General features: G+C 43.3%; 1 protein-coding gene across 5 annotated transcripts in view; it reads right to left on the reverse strand.

Annotated features, from left to right (window-relative positions):
• ptpra (protein tyrosine phosphatase receptor type A) overlaps nt 1–19,762 on the reverse strand; it is a 291,473-nt gene that overhangs the window by 55,812 nt on the left and 215,899 nt on the right. For all 5 annotated transcript variants that reach the window (XM_072576685.1, XM_072576703.1, XM_072576713.1 and 2 more), the window contains one exon: nt 61–196. In XM_072576685.1, the coding sequence (XP_072432786.1) occupies nt 61–196 (136 nt within the window). The remainder of the gene's footprint in view (nt 1–60; nt 197–19,762) is intronic.

The following is a 19,762-nucleotide window of genomic DNA, read 5'->3' on the forward strand; positions in this document are numbered from 1 at the left end:
GAGCAGCAAAAAGGAAGAGAACACACTATCTGTGTTATTATAGAAATACCTCACACTTACGTCTGTCTGCACCATTTGACATCGCTGAGCTCGAATCCGTGACACAAATCCAAACACATCCACTTTCCTCTCTGCATGCATCATGTCCAGCATGGCATCAATGACAATGAAAGTGCCTGTACGTCCAACACCAGCACTGAAAATTACAAAAAAAACACAATAAGTTGGAAAATTATGCAAAGGAGTGATTTTTATGAAAAAGTATTGCAGATGTTATCAGTGCAGAACTCAACAGCCATCTCTTGGAGTGCAGGCTTGCTAAGCAATTTCAAACAGCAGCGGAGAGTGGCACTGAACTGACCACAAGTCAAATATCGGACAACCTGGGTAAAGGTAGCACATTTCCCTTTATTTAACCAGTTTCTTTTTGGAGAAAGTCATGACAATTTGTACAGATCCAGCCTTTTCTCAAAAAGCCAAATTTTAAAAAAATTCAAGTCAAATTCTTAACAGCCATGGAAGTATCTGAATTATTTCTCTCTATATTCTTTGTCTAGACATCAAAATGGTTATTCCATTGCAGAACTATACCCAGAACCTGACGTGATCTACCTTGTAGATTGTAATTTCAATAGTTAATGACTTTCTTTGGGAGCAAACAAAGTTTGGTATTAGTTGAGGTGTCATTCTGAAGCTGGCAAAGACTTGCTGGTACGAATGAATATTGATTCTACAAAGGTGACTGTACTCTTCTTCCATGATGTTATTTATCAGACCAACAATTAGTATTTTTATGAACATTTTTAAAAGTTCCGTTTGGATTTTTGGTTTAGCTTTCATGACGTTATTTATCATATTTATCATTTTGGCTCTAAAAGACTCCGGTCAGACCACATTTGGTATATTGTGCACAGTTTTGGGCCTCATATCTCAGGAAGGATATACAGGCCCTGAAGCGTGTTTACAGAAAGCTCACGAGAATGGCGCCAGGAATGAAAAGCTTAACATATGAGGAATATTTGAGGACTCCGGGTCTAAACATGATGGAGTTTAGAAGGATGGGGGAGGGGATGTAATTAAACCATGCAGTATACTAAATGGCCTGGATAGAGTAGATGTTGGGAAGATGTTTCCATTAGTAGGAGAGACTCAGAAATGAGGGCACAGCCTTAAAGTAAAGGGAAGTCCTTTTAAAACGGAAATAAGGAGAAACTTCTTTCGCTAGAGACTGATGAACATATGGAATTCGTTGCCACAGAAGGCTGTGGAGGATAAGTCATTGAGTATATTTAAGACTGAGATAGGTTCTTGGGGATCAAATGTTATGGGGAGAAAGCAGGTGAATGGGGTTGAGAAACTTTTTGGCTACAATTGAATGGCGGAGCAGACTCGATGGGCTGAATGGTCTAATATCAGTTGATTAGATTATATTAGATTCCCTACAGTGTGGAAACAGGCCCTTCGGCCCAACAAGTCCACACCAACCCTTCGAAGAGTAATCCACCCCCCTCTGATTAATGCACCTAACAACTATTTAGCATAGCCAATATACCTGACCTGCACATCTTTGGAATATGTGAGGAAACCGGAGTACCCAGAGGAAACCCATGCAGACACAGGGAGAATGTGCATACTCCAAACAGAGTTTGCCCAAAACTGGAATCGAAGCTGGAGCCCTGGCGCTATGAGGCTAACCATTGAGCCACCATGCTACCCTTACATCAACAATTAGTCGGTCTTACATCAACAATCAGCATTTTTATGAACATTTTCTGTTATTTCCTTTTTGGTTGAGCAAGATGATAATTTTGCTTTGCAGCTCCACCAGGGTGACACTTCATTATTAAGGAGAAAGTGAGGACTGCAGATACTGGAGATCAGAGTTGAAAAGTGTGGTGCTGGAAAAGCACAGCAGGTCAGGCAGCATCCAAGGAACAAGAGAATTGATGTTTCAGGAATAGGCCCTTCATCATCACCTCATTTTTAAGTATGCTTGGTGCTGCTCCTGACATGCCCTCTTGCACACTTCATTGAAACAGGGTGAACCCCTGCCTTGACGGCAATGGTAGAGTGGGGCATATGCCAGGCCATGAGGCTGCAGATTGTGTTGGAGTATGTTTCAGTTGCTGCTGATGGCCACAGAGCCTCATGGATGCACAGTCGAGTTGCTATATCTTTTCGAACTCTGTCCCATTTAGCACAGTGATGCCATGTGACTTCATGATGTTATGTGACTTCACTGAGGACTTCCAGGGCAACTTCCTCCTAGTGTATAGCATTGTGCTATCAGCTCTGCTGGGTCTGTTCTGCTTTGCGATAGGACATATCTCGGAATGGTCCTGGTTGTTTCTAAGACATTGTCTATCAGATATGATTCCATGAATATGACTGTCATGCTTTTACTTGACTAGTTTGACAGACAGCCCTCCCAATGCTGGCACTAGCCTCTAGTTATTAGTTTGGAGGACTTTTCAGGGTGACAGGGCTATTTCTGCCATTATCGTTTCTGGTGCCTATGTCAATACCAGGTGATACTGATGACCTGTTTCATTTCTTTTTTTGAGACTTTCTAGCAATTGTCACAATCGAGTGACTAGGCTATTTTAGAGGGCAATTAAGAATCAAACACATTAAGAATCTAGTCACATGAAGACTAGACCAGATAAATGTTCAGCAAAGACAATACACAGATAGTCCATGTAGGGAAGGGGTGTAATAGACTTTGTATTTGGGAATGAGCCTGGCCAGGTGACTGAAGTTTCAGTGTGGGAGTATTTTGGGCACAGTGATCATATGGATAAGCATAAGACTGGTCTTCAGGAGAAAGTGCTAAATTGTGGGTGGGCTACTTATAACAGTCATGGGTAAGAACTGGAGAAATGAGTTTGGGGGATGTTGTTAGAAGGTAAATCCATATCTGACAAGTCAGAATATTTTAAAGGCCATTTGATGAGAGTTCAGAATCCGCAAGTTCCTGTGAGGATGGAAGATTTGGGAACCAAGAAATATTGACAGTTTAAATCAAAATGACAAAGAAACCATATGAAAGAATTAGGAAACTGAAATCAGACAAGTTTCTTGAGTATAATGAAAGTAGGGAAGAACTTAAACAAGGAACTGTGAGGGCAAAAAGACAAAATGAAATTAAGGATGCATTTTAAAAAAAAACGTATATTAGAAGCAAGATGGTAGCTGGGGAAAGGGTAGGCCCACTAAAGGTCAAATATGGGAATTTATGCATGGAGCCAGAAGAAGTGGGTGAGATCTTTAATGAATACTTTGTACTGATATTCACTGAGCGGGGGAAATGGCTGATGCTAAAATTAGGGATAGGTATGTTGGTATGCTACGGCATGTCAATATAAAGAAGGTGGTTGTAGTGATTGCAACAAGGTCAGCCAGGTGGACTTCACAGAATATGATTAGATTACTTACAGTGTGGAAACAGGCCCTTCGGCCCAACAAGTCCACACCGCCCCGCCGAAGCGCAACCCACCCATACCCCTACATCTACCCCTTACCTACACTACGGGCAATTTAGGATGGCCAATTCACCTGACCGGCACATCTTTGGATTGTGGGAGGAAACCGGAGCACCCGGAGGAAACCCACACAGACACGGGGAGAATGTGCAAACTCCACACAGTCAGTCACCTGAGGCGGGAATTGAACCCGGGTCTCTGGCGCTGTGAGGCAGCAGTGCTAACCACTGTGCCGCCCACGGTGAGATCCTGATTGAGGTTGTTAACCTGGTCCAATGAAGGATCCCGGCTGATGGATTAGAGCAGGAGTGTCAGCGGTTCTGTTTACTCTGAAAACTAACTCTGAGGATGCCGGAGCAGTGTCAAATACTAAGCACTTGTAAATAAAGGGTGACTGAGTTCGGGTAAGCATTTGTGGCATCTTTCATTATTTGGGGAGCATGACCCTTTTAATCCTGCTGTTAAAGACTGGGCTAAGTATGTGGAAAAAAGGTGTTATTTGTTCCAAGCAAATGACATTGGGGCAATGAGTAATTTTCCTGACAGCTTGTGAACCCACAGCTTTTTTGGTTACAAGGAGTCTAACATTTCCTGAGGCACCAGATAGAGTGGTATGTGTACTCAAAACAGCAAAAAAATCTCAATAGGCCTGAAGTGAGTAAAAGAACTCATAGGCTGTAATCCAGGAGAGTACACACCCTGGAAAGTCCATCTACATTTGCCTTGGAATAGTTAAATTGTTTAGCAAGATCCAAATCAGAACCAATCTTCCAAGTAAAAATGGGCAGTCTGAAAGCATTTCCTGCAGAAAACATGATTTGATTATCACATCATCCCTCATGCAGCTACACTAATATCTCCAGCTAATGGGGAGAGGACTCTGTATCAAGCTAAATCTGATCTTTCCAAAAGTTGGGGTGAGGGTGAAACAGCATCAGGAATGCCAGTGCCAGACACAAGACTCCTCGAAGTGAGAGAGATAGTTTACTTTAGGAGATGAAGTTTGGTGCCGAAACCATAAAAAAAAAGCCCTGCATGTGGAAGAGACATGGTCAATGTGAAGTGAGGTCTTGAGATATACAAAGTTTTTGTAGGTGAGGTGGTCTTGAACAAGCAGGTGGACCACATGAAAGCTGCAACGTCGCAAACAAGGCAGGAGGAAAACATACCCAGCCCCTCAGAACAGTTGGAAAGGCTGCAGGAACCTATGAGTTCACCCACTCCATCAAGCATCGAAGAAACCTCTGAGTCTGAGACTGACATGGCAGATGTCACAGAACTTAATGTCTTTACTGCCTGTACACGAGGAAGAATTTCTTTCAAGTCGCTCAGAGCGCAAGAGGCAGGCTATGGTTCAGTACAGGTTGCCTGGATCAGAAGCTGAGTCAGAGTCAGCAAAATGCACCAGGAGAGGCTACAAGAAAAATAACTTTCCTGGACTTAGAGGGAAAAGGATGTAGTCATTGTAACGAGGTCAGCCAGGTGCATCTCATAGGATGAGTTCCTTAAGTGCATCTTTCTGGATTAGTGGTGCTGGAAGAGCACAGCAGCTCAGGCAGCATCCAAGTAGCTTCGAAATCGACGTTTCGGGCAAAACCCCTTCATCAGGAATAAAGGCAGTGAGCCTGAAGCGTGGAGAGATAAGCTAGAGGAGGGTGGGAGTGGGGAGAAGTAGCATAGAGTACAATGGGTGAGTGGGGGAGGGGATGAAGGTGATAGGTCAAGGAGGAAAGGGTGGAATGGATAGGTGGAAAAGGAGATAGGCAGGTAGGACAAGTCCGGACAAGTCATGGGGACAGTTACTGAGCTGCAAGTTTAGAACTAGGGTGAGGTGGGGCAAGGGGAAATGAGGAAACTGTTGAAGTCCACATTGATGCCCTGGGGTTGAAGTGTTCCAAGGCGGAAAATGAGGCGTTCTTCCTCCAGGTGTCTTCCTCCATGGCTACCCCTTTGGTCTGGAGGAAGTGGCAGGATTCAAAGGAGAAATTGTTAAGGGTGACACGTATGGGCCCCAGCTATGCCTGTCTCTTTGTTGGCTACGTAGAGTAGTTGATCTTCCGTAATTACACCAGTACCACTCCCCACCTCTTCCTCCGCTACATTGATGACTGCATTGGCGCCACCTCGTGCTCCCGCGAGGAGGTTGAGCAATTCATCAACTTCACCAACACATTCCACCCTGACCTTAAATTTACCTGGATCATCTCTGACACCTCCCTCCCCTTCCTGGACCTCTCCATCTCCATTAATGACGACCGACTTGACACTGACATTTTTTACAAACCCGATTCCCACAGCTACCTGGATTACACCTCTTCCCACCCTACCTCTTGCAAAAATGCCATCCCGTATTCCCAATTCCTCCGCCGGATCTGCTCCCAGGAGGACTAGTTCCACCACAGAACACACCAGATGGCCTCCTTCTTTAGAGACCGCAATTTCCCTTTCCACGCGGTTAAAGATGTCCTCCAACGCATCTCGTCTACATCCCGCACCTCCACCCTCAGACCCCACCCCTCCAACCGTAACAAAGGTCAGAACGCCCCTGGTGCTCACCTTCCACACTACTAACCTTCGCATAAACCAAATCATCCGCCGACATTTCCGCCACCTCCAAACAGATCTCACTACCAGGGATATATTTCCCTCCCCACCCCTTTCCGCCTTCCGCAAAGACCATTCCCTCTGCGACTACCTGGTCAGGTCCACGCCCCCAAAAATCCACCCTCCAATCCTGGCACTTTCCCCTGCCACCGCAAGAACTGTAAAACTTGCGAACACACCTCCTCCCTCACCTCTATCCAAGGCCCTAAAGGAGCCTTCCACATCCATCAACGTTTTACTTGCACATCCACTAATATCATTTATTGTATCCGTTGCTCCCGATGCGGTCTCCTCTACATTGGGGAGACTGGGCGCCTCCTAGCAGAGCGCTTTAGGGAACATCTCCGGGACACCCGCACCAATCAACCACACCGCCCCGTGGCCCAACATTTCAACTCCCCCCCCAACTCTGCCGAGGATATGGAGGTCCTAGGCCTCCTTCACTGCTGCTCCCTCACCACCAGACGCCTGGAGGAAGAACGCCTCATCTTCCGCCTCGGAACACTTCAACCCCAGGGCATCAATGTGGACTTCAACAGTTTCCTCATTTCCCCTTCCCCCACCTCACCCTAGTTCTAAACTTCCAGCTCAGTAACTGTCCCCATGACTTGTCCGGACTTGTCCTACCTGCCTATCTCCTTTTCCACCTATCCACTCCACCTTCTCCTCCTTGACCTATCACCTTCATCCCCTCCCCCACTCACCCATTGTACTCTATGCTACTTTCTCCCCACCCCCACCCTCTTCTAGCTTATCTCTCCACGCTTCAGGCTCACTGCCTTTATTCCTGATGAAGGGGTTTTGCCCGAAACGTCAATTTCGAAGCTACTTGGATGCTGCCTGAGCTGCTGTGCTCTTCCAGCACCACTAATCCAGAATCTGGTTTCCAGCATCTGCAGTCATTGTTTTTATCTCCCTAAGTGCATCTGTTAACCTGGTCTAATCAAGGAGCTTTGGCTGACAGATATATACAGGATTGTCAGATGTTGTGTTCACTCAGAGCTGGTTCTGAGGGAGCTGAATCAGTGTCAAGTATTATGCATGTGCAAATAAAGGGAGACTTGGTGACAGGATATCAGCCTCCAAGGAATTATTTCAGAGATTGTGTTGGGTACCTTGAAAAACATTAAGATATTTAAGACCCCAGGGCCTGATGGATCTATCCCAGGCCACTGAGGGAGGCAAGGGAAGAAGTTGCTGGGACCTTAACAGAGATCTTTGTATCTTCTGTAGCCACAGACGAGGTTCCAGAAGATTGAAGAATAGCCAATGATCTTCCTCTATTCAAAAGGGCAATAGGGATAATCTAGGAAATGATGAGCCGGTGAACCTAACACCAGTGGTAGGAAAATTATCGGAGAAGAAAATTATCGCCTGAAGCGTGGAGAGATAAGCTAGAAGAGGGTGGGGGTGGGGAGAAAGTAGCATAGAGTACAATGGGTGAGTGGGGGAGGGGATGAAGGTGATAGGTCAAGGAGGGGAGGGTGGAGTGGATAGGTGGAAAAGAAGATAGGCAGGTAGGATTTGCTCAAGTTTGGAAAACAATGGACTTCTCAGGGATGGTCTGCATGGAGTTACATGGGCAAGTTTTTGTCTCTCAGATTTGAGTTTTTTTTGAGGAAGTGACAAAGATTGAAGAGGACAGGCATGTTGTCTACATGGACTTTACTGCAGCATTTGACATGATCCCTCATTGTAGGCTGGTCCAGGAAATTATGTCAGATGGGATCCATGGTAATTTAGTTAGTTGAACGTAAAACTGGCTTGGTCATTGTGACAGAGGGTAGTTGTGAAGGGCTGTTTTTCTGACTGTAGGTCTGTGATCAGTGGTGGATCAGTGCAAGGATCAGTGCCGGGACCTCTGTTCTTTTGCAATACATAAATGACTTGGAAAGAAACGTAGGTGATCTGATTAGTAAGTTTGCAGACAACATGAAAACTGAAGGTGTTGTGCATAGTGAGGACAGCTGTCAAATCATAAAGCAGGATCAGTTGCAAAGTTGGGAGAAGAATTGACAGATGAGGTGATTAATTCTGGAAGGTCAAATGCAAGAAGAAAGTATAAGTAAATGGCAGTACCCTAAGGTGCATTGATATATGTCAGGATTTTGGGATGCAAGTCCATAGCTCCGTGGAAGCGGCAATCAAATGGATAATGTTGCAAAGAAGGCACATGTTTGCCTTGTTAGTCAGGGCACTGAGTATAAAAGTTGGCAAGTCATGTTACAGCTATATAAAGCTTTAGTTAGGCCGCTTTGGAGACCTGTGTGTAGTTCCGGTCACCACACAAGAAAGGAAGGTTGTGAATGTTTTGGAGAGGGTATAGAAGAGGTTTACCAGGATGTTGCCCAGAATGAAGTGCATTAGCTATAAGCAGAGGTTTGACAAACTCAGATTGTTTTCGTCTGAGTGCTGGAGGCTGAGGGACAGCCTGATAGAAATACATAAAATTAGGAGAGACATGGATGCGGTAGATTGTGGGAGTCTTTTTGCCAGGGTGAGATCAGATAGGGGCACACATTTAAAGTGAGGGGAAAGATTTAAAGTTGTGTGAGGCAAGGTTTTCACAGAGAGCGTGGTAGGTGCCAGGAATGTGGCTGCCAGAGGAGGTGGTAGACCCAAATATGGTCGTAATGTTTAAGAGGCATTTAGACAGTCAAATGAAGAGGCAAGGAATAGAGGGATACGGACCATGTGCAGGTTGGTGGAATTAATTTAGAATGGCATTATTGTTGCTGCAGACATGGCGGGTCATTTTCCTGTGCTATGTTCTATGAAAGGTCATTATTGAACCAGACAGATGCTTGATTTTGAAGATTGAGAATAGTTTTATGCTCATCTCTAAACTCTTATTTTTAATTATTTAATGAATTGAAATTCCACTATCTACCACCATGATGGGTTTTCAATCTGAGACCCCAGAACATCACTGGGTATCTGGATTAATAGCCTGGAATGATAGCATAGCAATAATCTCCCCCATACTGAAGTGTAATCAAAGAGAAAGGACACAATCAGACATGTATCTATTAGGAGGGGAGATTATTCTTTGTTAACATAGTGGGTATTGTGGAAGAGCTTTCGGGATACGGGGAAATGGATAGATTGAAATGTTCAACGTGATAAATTCTGATCATAGAATCTAAATGGCTGAAGGCGTAGTGATGAATGGTGGAGTAAAGGGAGGAAGGATACAAAAGGCTATGATTATAAAACCAAAATTCAGAGAATAGGGGAAGACTCTGGCTGGACAGACGACAGAAAAGGAATCTATAGAGATTTAAACACAAGGATTTTGTGTGAAATTGAGACACATTGGGGTAACTAAAGACAATTTAAGTCAACAAGAACAAGATATATCAGTGAACACGATAAAGAGGGAGAGAAGGATTTGAATTTATATAGCTCTTCGTAACACCTGAAATCTCAAAGTGCTGTACAGCCAAACTGTTTTAGAAAAGTAATCATTGCTGTAATGTAGATTGTAGGGAGTTATATTTTAATTGACTCAAACCTTACACAGGTTGGAAACACACTTTGTCCAAGGAATATAGCTGTGGTTGACAGAGGTCAGTCACCTCAGGAACAAAGAACAGGAGCAGGCCATTCATCCATCAAGCCTGCCCCGCCATTCAAAATAAACATGTCTGATCGAACAGTTATAGGTGGCAAGGTGGATCAGTGGTTAGTACTGCTGCCTCACAGTGCCAGGGACCTGGGTTCAATTCCAGTGTCGGGTGACTGTGTGTGGAATTTGCACATTCTCCCAGTGTCTGTGTGGGGTTCTGCCCACAGTCCAAAGACATGTAGATTAGGTGAATTGGCCAAACTAAATTGCCCATAGTGCTCAGGAATGTTTAGGTTGGGTGCATTGGTCGGGGAAATGTTGAGTAATAGGATAGAGGAATGGGTCTGGGTGGGAAACTCTTTGATGTTCAAAACCATCCAAGTAAAAATAATTCTGATTTCAGACTGAAGTGGCAGCCCTCTTAGTTTTAAATTATGCTCATGGCTCTCAACTTCCTAACCATAGAAAACATAGGTCCTGTATTTACCTTGCTTATCCCATTAACTTGTTTGCACATTTCAATTCAATCACCTCATTCCTCAAAACTCTAGAGAATTCAGATCCAGTTTGCCCAGTATCTCTTTGTGGACAGTTCCATCATTCTAGGAACAAGTCTGCTGAACCTTCGTTGTGCTTCCAGTGAACCTCTGCTGTGCTTCCTCTATGGGAATAACATTTTTTCAGAGGTAAGACGACAAATCGTGCACACACTACTCCACATATGGTCCAATCAAACTCCAATATAACCAAAACAAGAATTCATTTCTCTTATGCTCAATTTTTTTTAATGCATTTGTGTGATGTGGGCATCATTGGCTGGGAAGCATTTATTGCCCAATCCTAATTGTCCTTTGGGTGCTAGTGAGTTGTCTTTTTGAATTGCTACAATCCATGGCTGTACATAAATGCATACATTTCCAGGATATTGACCCAATGACAGTGGAGGAACACTTATCCAAGTCAGGATAGAGAGTGGCTTGGAGGGGAACTTGCAGGTGGCAGTGCTCCCATGTATCTGCTGCCCTTGTTCTTCTAGATGTATGTCGTTGGAGATTTGGAAGTTGCTATTTGAGGATCTTTGGTGAATTTCTGCAGAGCATCATGTAGATAATACAACCTATTGCTACTGTGGATTAGTGGTGGAGGGAGTGGATGTTTATGGATGTGGTGCCAATCAAATAGACTGCTTTGTCCTGAATGGTATCAAGCTTCTTGAGTGTTGTTGAAACTGCATCTTTCCAGGCAAATAGGGTTCAATCCATCACACTCCTGATCTGTGCCTCAGATGATGGATAGGCTTTGGAGAGACAGTGGTGAGTTATTTGCTGCAGTATTCCTAGCCTCCGACTTGCTCCTGTAGCCACTGTGTTTGTTTGGCGAGTCTAACTGAATTTCTGGTCCATGGTAACCTCCAGGATTTTGGCAGTGGGGAGTCATTGATGGTAACACTATTGAATGTCAAGGGGCTGTGGTTAGATTTTTCTCTTATTGGTGATAGCCATTTCATGGCATCTCTGAAAGTTGCCACCCAGGTAAATAGTGCTGTGAAGAAGGCATATGGCGTACTGGGCTTTATTGGTAGAGGAATTGAGTTCCAGAGTCCTGAGGTCATGTTGCAGTTGTATAAGACTCTGGTGCGGCCTTATCTGGAATATTGTGTACAGTTTTGGTCGCCATACTATAGGAAGGATGTGGAGGCACTGGAACGGGTGCAGAGGAGGTTTACCAGGATGTTGCCTGGCATGGTAGGAAGATCGTATGAGGAGAGGCTGAGGCACTTGGGGCTGTTCTCATTGGAGAAAAGAAGGTTTGGGGGAAATTGGATAGAGATGTCCAAGATGATTAGGGGTTTAGATAGGGTTGACAGTGAGAACCTTTTTCCGCGTATGGAGTCAGCTGTTACTAGGGGACACAGCTTTAAATTAAGGGGAGGTTGGTATAGGACAGATGTTAGGGGTAGATTCTTTACTCAGCGGGTTGTGAGTTCATGGAATGCCCTGCCAGTATCAGTGATGGACTCTCCCTCTTTATGGTCATTCAAGCGGGCATTGGATAAGCATATGGAGGTTATTGGGCTAGTGTAGGTTAGGTAGGCTTCGGTCAGCGCAACAGCGAGGGCCGAAGGGCCTGTACAGAGATGTATTTTTCTATGTTCTATGCTCTAGGTGTGGTGTGAATGCTACTTGCCACATGGTCAGCCCAAACCTGGATATTGTCGAAATCTTGTTGCATTTTGTTATGAAGGCGTAGGCATATACTGTACCTTTAAGAGAGTGTGAAAGCTGGCAAGGACTGAATAAGCACAAAGTGTGCTCAAAAATTTAAAAATATAATGTTTGGTTGTGAAGTTGCTATGGTACACGACAAATTCTAATTTGGCCAGTTTAAATTATGCCCTAGGATACCAAAATACAATCAAATTTGAATTTTACTGTTTTGACAACATCAAATCAATGAGACAATCTAATGTTTTGTGTTATAAACATCAGGCATTGTGAACAGTTAGCCAGAACGGCAAAGAACACCAACAAAAAGAGATGGCCACAGAATCGCTCTCCAAAAGGTACCTGTTCATAGAAATCTGTGCAGAAGACTGAAAAAAGACCCAAAAAATCTGGCTTTGAAATTTGAATTTTTTGTAAAACGTAATCGAAGGGCTTTATCAGATAAGTATATTGTTGTAGAGTGGGAGGTAGATAAATCATTAAGACAAAGCTGTTGTCTGATGTTTTTTTTCTTAGAGTTAAAGAATAAATAGTTAATATTTCTTAAATAGTGGGACTTGGTAGTTTCTTGTCACTCATACTTTATAGATTACGAGGCTATGTGAGCTTTTCTGTGTGTCTGGTTTAAATTAGCAGAGGGGTTTATCCCATGTCGTAACACTTTGGGAGCTCAGGTCAATGATTTGGACAGGTTTAGACTGATCCAGACTGTGATTTGTACAGATTCGGGCTATTAAAAAAGCCCAGTAGATTTAAACACTTGCAGGTTAGTGTCCTAGATCTTTAAATAAAACGCGGAGAGAATCTGTTTAATTTTGGTTACTTGTGGTTGGCTAAACTAAAAGTGAGAGAAATAGGCTCTTAAAATTGGTGAAGAGGTTCTGAGGTTTGAAAATGATACCCAAATTTGCCAAGAACGTTTAGAAAGAAAAGACCACACTCTTAGAATTGGCAAAGAGGTTAGAATTGGGTTTAACCAAGGACAAAAGTAAAGCGGAAGTTGTAAGGGAATTACTCAAACACTTAGGTGTCAGAGAAACAGACAAGTGCAGTAGAGGTTGAAAACTTAAATTACAATTGAGGAAAATGATGTTAGAAGATAAAGAGAGAGAGGCAAGAGATAAGGAGGGGGAAAGAGAGAGAAGAGAGAGGAAAAAGATAAAAAGACAGAAGGTTCTTAGCTGAGCAAACAGAGAGAGGGAGAAGAAAGGGAAAGAGAAAAAGAGAGAGAATTTGAACTTAAGAAGTTGCGACTTAGTCAGCAAAGTCAAGTTAACAGGATGGAGATTTAAAGAGAAGGTAATGACATATTCAAATATGACAAAACTCTACCACATTTTGATGAGAAAGATGAAGCCTTCTTTATTTCATTTGAAAAATTGGCTAGGTAGATGGAGTGGTCGGAGGACTTGGGGGTCAGACTAGTTCAGACTAAACTGGTAAGCAGATGAAGGGCTTTTGCCTGAAATATCGATTTTCATGCTCCTCGGATGCTGCCTGACCTGCCGTGCTTTTCCAGCACTACACTCTCGACTCTAACTCTGCATACCAGGTGAAAGTGAGGACTGCAGATGCTGGAGATTAAGGAGGTATTTGCTGTGCTGTCAGATGAGGGGTCAAGAGATTATGAAAAGGTCAAACAGGCTATTTTAAGTCCTTATGAATTGGTACCAGAATCATAAACATAAAGAACCAGGTAAGACTTATGTTGAGTTCGAACAAATTAAATATTGTCATTTTGATAGATGGGTGTGGGCCTTAAAATAGATAGACCTATGAGGCTTTAAGAGATTATTTTGCTGGTGGAATTTAAAAATTCACTTCCAGACACAAGAATTCACGTGGATAAATAGAAAGTTCAGGAAGGGAAAAGACTAGCAGAGTTAGCAGATGAATACACGTTGGTGCACAAGACAGGCTTCTGTCAAGAATTTCATTGTGTGAGGGAAAGAAGTTTGGAGAAGGGAAGATCCTGCACTACAAACCAAAGAGTAGAGAACAAACAGTGTTTACCACAAGTTAAAAAAGAAGCCCAAGAGGCTGGAAAGGAGATGAAAGGCCTCAGGTGTTTCCACTGTGGTAAAGTGAGACACATAAATTCACAGTGCTGGTCGTTAAAGAAAGGCACTGTATGAAAAGATGTGATAAAAGAAGCTAAGCCAGTGGCATTAGTGAAAGAAGTAAAGGAAACGCCATGAAAGCTCAAGGAGCTGCAGAGAGTGTAGAGTCTAGGCAGGGACTGGGTATGGAGTTAGTGCCTAACCTCTGTAAAGAATTCACCTGTACGTAAAGGTTACTCAGAAAGAACAGGGGGAGAAGAGCAAGAAGTTATAATTTTGAGATGCAGGATCTAACCAGTCTCTAAATGGTAAGAGATGAATGAATTTGCACTCTTCCTGACCTGTTACCAAAGGAGTGGTAATTTGTTGGATAGATGAACAGAAATTTAGTGTTCCCCGATGTAAGATCAGGTTGGAGTGCCAACTCAAGACTGGGAAGTAACGGTGAGAGTGATTGACAGACTGTCAGTTCCAGGAATACAGTTTGTTCTTGGGTATGACTTAGCAGGGTCCAAGGTGGGAGTGACACCTCTTGTGGAGAAGCTCAAGGACGACCAGGAAGCTGACGAGCTAAAAGAAAAATATCCTGGTATTTTCCCAGACTGTGTAGTAACAAGATCCCGCGTGATTTGGATGTGAAAATAGGAGGTATAGTTAGTCAGAAGGTTACCTCAGATTATAATGGGATCTTGATCAGATGGGCCAATGGGCTGAAGAGTAGCAGATTAAATTTAATTTAGGTAAGTGTGATGTGCTGCATTTTGGAAGAGCAAAACAAAGCAGGACCTATATACTTAATGGCAAGGTCCCAGGGAGTGTTGCTGAACAGAGACACCTTGGAGTGCAGGTTCACAGAATCACAGGTAGATAGGATAGTGAAAAAGGCATTTGGTATGCATTCCTTTATTGCTCAAAGTATTCAGTACAGGAGTTGGGAGGTCATGCTGCAGCTTTCCAGGACATTGGTTAAGGCACTTTTGAAATATTGCATGCAATTCTGATCTCTTTCCTATTGTAAGAACATTGTGAAACCTGAAAGGGGTCAGAAAAGATTTACAAGGGTGTTGCCAGGTTTGAAGGATCTGAGCTACAGGGATGGGATGAATAGGCTGGAGCTGTTTTCCCTGGAGATTCAAAGGCTTGAGGGGTGGCCTTATACAGGTTTATAAAATCATGAGGGGCATGGATAGGGTAAATAGACAAAGTCTTTTCTCTGGGAAGGGTGTGTCCAGAACAAGAGGGTATAGGTTTACATGAGAGGGGAAAGATACAAAAGGGACCTAATGGGCAACCTTTTCACACAGAGGGTGGTATGCGTATGGAACGAGCTGCCAGAGGAAGTGGTGAAAGCTGGTACAATTGCAACATTTAAAAGGCATGTGGATGGGTATACAAATAGGAAGCGTTTTGAGGGATATGGCCAAGTGCTGACAAATGGGACTAGATTATGTTGGGATATCTGATCGGCATGGACGAGTTGGACCAAAGGGCTTGTTTCCGTACATCTCTATGACTCTATCATAAGTCACAGAACAAAGATAAAACTAAAGAGAAAGGTGAAGTAGTTGAGGTTCGGTTAGCTGACACCCTGTTTGATGTAATCGTGCAGGAAAAACCTGAACAGGCAGAGGGTCAGACAGAGGTGTTTAGTCCTGAAAGGCTAATGGATTTGCAACAGAAAGATGAGACAATAAAGGATATAAATGTTGATTCATACTCTGAAAAGGAGGCAGATAATATTTCTGAGAGTTATTATCTGAAAGATCAAATCCTAAGACGGAAATGGAGACCACGATATATTAGTGCAGAGGAGAAATGGGCCGAAGTGCACCAGATTGTGTTGCCGGTAGCACACAGACAGGAAGTGTTACGAGGTCGCACATGAACCACCTGTAGGAGGTCACATGGGGCAGGAGACTCAAAACCATTTCTTTTGGCCTAATGCACAAGGAAGTGGTTAACTTTTGCCGTAGGTGTCAAACATGCCAAATGGTAGGTAAGCTACAGGCAAAAATAAATCCAGCACTTTTGTTGCCAATTCCCACATTCGAAGAACCTTTCATGTGGATTAGAATTGTGTAGGGCTTCTCCCGAGAACTAAAAGTGGGAACCAGTACTTGCTGACTATAATGGGTGTGTCTACCAGATTTCTGGAGGCAATTGCATTATGGAGTCTTGAAGCAAAAAGAGTGGTTGAGGAATTGGTAAGTTTCTTCACACGGTAAGGGTTACCCAGAGAAATTGAGTCAGACCAAGGGTCTAAATTTGCTGCTAGGCTGTTTAAGGAAGTAATGGATAGCTTAGGTATACAGCACTTTAAATGTAGTGTGTATCATCCTGAATCCCAGTTTTAGAAAGGTGGCATCAGACCCTGAAGACCATGTTGACAGCATACTGTCAGGATCACCTGAATGATTGGGATAAAGGTAACCCATTTGTATTGTTTGCCATTGGAGATGCCCCAAATGAATCTACTCAATTTACTGCTTTTGAGTTAATACTCAGACATGAAGTGAGAGGCCATTTGAAATTAATTAAAGAGAAATTGACAGGACCAAAGTTGGAAGTCTCACATTTGGATTATAAGAGGTGAGGGAGAGGTTAATTCGAGTCAGTGAGTTAGCTAAACAGCACTGAAAGGGGGCAGAACATAGAATGAAGCAGGTGGGAAATAAAAACTCAAATTCAGACGTTTTCCAGTGGGGATAATGTATTAGTATTGTTACCAGTGATAAGGAGATCCTTTCAAAGCTAAGTTTAGTGGTCCCTATCAAATTGAGAAAAAGTTGAGTCAGGTGAACTATCTGGTAAAAAAATCCAGATAGAAGAAAAAGCAAAGAATAAAGAATATTGCAGCACAGGAACAGGCCTTTTGGCCCTCCAGGCCTGCTCCAATCCATATCGTCTATCTAAACGTGTCACCTATTTTCTAAAGATCTGTATCCCTTTGCTCCCTGCCCATTCATGTATCTGTCTAGATGTATCTTAAATGACGCTATCGTTCCTGCCCCAACTACTTCTGCTGGCAATGCATTCCAGGCACTCACCACCTTCTGTGAGAAGAACTTTTCATGCATATCTCCCCTAAACCTTTCCCCTCTCACTTTGAACTTGTGACTCCTAGTAATTGAGGCCTCCACTCTGGGGAAAAAAGTTTTTTGCTATCCATCCTGTCTACACCTCATATGATTTTGTAGGCCTCAAATCAGGTCCCCCCATCACCTCTTTTCCAATGAAAATAATGCTAATCTACTCAACCTCTCCTCATAGCACCTTACATACCAGGCAACATCTTGGTGAACCTCCTCTGCACCCTGTCCAAAGCATCCACCTCCTTTTGATAATGTGGCAACCAGAACTGTACGCAGTTTTCCAAATGTGGCCAAACCAAAGGCTTGTATAACTGTAACATGACCTGCCAACTCTTGCACTCAATACCCTGTCTGATGAAGGAAAACATGCTGTATGCCTTCTTGACCACTCTGTTGACCTGGGTTGCCACCTTCAGGGAACAATGGACCTGAACACCCAAGTCTCTCTGTACATCAATTTTCCCCAGGACTTTCCCATTTACTGTATAGTTTGCTCTGGAATTGCATCTTCCAAAATACATCACCTCGCCTTTGTCCAACTTGAACTGCACCTGCCATTTCTCTGCCCAACTCTCCAATCTATCTATATTCTGCTTTATTCTCCGACAATCCCCTTCACTATCTACTACTCCACTAATCTGAGTGTCATCTGCAAACTTGTTAATGAGGGAATCTACATCTTCCTCCAAATCATTTATGCATATCACAAACAACAGTGGTCCCAACACAGATCCTTGTGGGACACCACTGGTCACAGGTCTCTATTTTAAGAAGCTCCCTTCCACTACTTCTCTCTGTGTCCTATTGCCCAACCCATTCTCTATCCATCTAGCTAGAACACCCTGGACCCCATGCGATGTAACTTACTTCATCAGTCTACCATGGGCAATCTTACCAAACGCCTTACTAAAGTCCATTACTATGACACCTACATCCTTTCCCTCATCAATCAACTTTGTCACCTCTTCAAAGAATTCTATTAGGTTTGTAAGACATGACCTTCCTGGCACAAAATCATGCTGCCTATCACTGATAAGCCCATTTTCTTCCAAATGGGTATATATCTATCCCTTAGTAGCTTCCCTACCACTGACGTTAGGCCCAAAGGTCTGTAATTACCTGGATTAACCCGGTTACCCTTCTTAAACAAAAGGACAATATTAGCAATTGTCCAGTCCTCTGGGACCTCCCCTGTTTTGAAGGATGCTGCAACGATATCTGTTAAAGCCCTAGCTATGTCCTCTCTTTCTTCCCCCAGTAACCTGGGATAGATCCTATCCAGACCTGGGGATCCAATAGGAAAAATCTGTATCGGGTATGTCACGTGAATATGTTGAAACCTTATTATTACAGGAAGAAAGAACTGGAGAAACAGGCATTAGTCACTGCCCCGCAGAGTAAGGAATCAAATCCAGATGTTGTGGAATTTGACATACCTTAAAATATGTTAAACAATGAGGAAGTTCAGTTCAGTTCAAATCAATTCAATTCAACTAATTGTCACGTGCACTGAGGCACATTGAAAAGCTCTGTGTCTTGTGAACAAGTCAGGTAGATCACAGAGTTAAGTAGCATGGATAAGTAAATAATAGGTAAACAGCAGCAAAAACAAAACACAGGTACAGGTGAACGTTAAGAGTTTGAGAGTCCATTCAGTATTCTATCAACATTAGGGTAGAAACTGTTTCGAAACCGACTAATGCACGTATTCAGGCTTCTGCATCTTCTCCCCGACGGTAAAGGTCGTAGAAAAACATTGCCAGGGTGAAATGGATCTTTGAGAATGCTGGCGGCCTTTCCTTGACAGTGGGCCTGATAGATGGATTCAACAGATGTGAATATCTGGGCAGAGTTCACCACTCACTGTAACCATCTCCGATCTTGAATGGTACAGTTGCCATACCAGGTAGTGATACATCCAGGCAGAATGCTCTCAATGACATACCTATAAAAGTTGGCAAGGGTATTCGCCGTCATGACAAATTTCCTCAGCTGCCTGAGGAAGAGATGTTGTTGGGCCTTTGTAATTAGTGCGTCCACCTGAAGAGTGCAAGAAAGCTTGTTGTGGATGACCACTCCCAGAAGCTTGACACTCTCCACTCGTTCCACTTCTGTGCTGTTAATGTGTAGGGGAGCATAAGTAACATCCCGCCGAATGTCAATAATGAGTTCCTTGATTTTGCTGGCATTGAGATGCCTTTTGGAATGAAGAACACACCCGCCACATTCCAAAGGCTCATGAACAGAATTGTGGCTGGGTTAACAAACTGTGCAGTCTACTTGGGCGACGTAGCAATCTTCAGTGAGTCTTGGGAAGATCACATGGTACAGTTGGCAGAGCTCTTTGATCGACTAAGAGAAGTAAACCTGGTACTACACTTAAGCAAAACTGAATTCACGAAAGCAGAGGTGACGTTCTTTGGACATAACATGGAAGGTTCATCCCAGGGAACAAAAAGACAAAGGCCATTGAGGAATTTTCACGACCAACCTTGAAGAAAGAGGTGCTTCAATTTTTGGGAGCAAGCGGATTCTACTGGAAGTTTGTTCCAGACTTCAGCCGTGTAGTGGCACCATTAACAGATTTGTTGAAAAACAGAAAATGCTAGGAAGCATTTGACAATTTAAAAGCAATATTAACCATTGCACCAGTTTTAGCTACACCAAACCTTTTGAAACCTTTCAAAGTTGCCATTGATGCTAGTGAAGATGAAGATGGAATTGAACTGCC

Source organism: Chiloscyllium punctatum, chromosome 1 (genome assembly GCF_047496795.1).
Source record: "Chiloscyllium punctatum isolate Juve2018m chromosome 1, sChiPun1.3, whole genome shotgun sequence".
Lineage (NCBI taxonomy): Eukaryota > Metazoa > Chordata > Chondrichthyes > Orectolobiformes > Hemiscylliidae > Chiloscyllium > Chiloscyllium punctatum.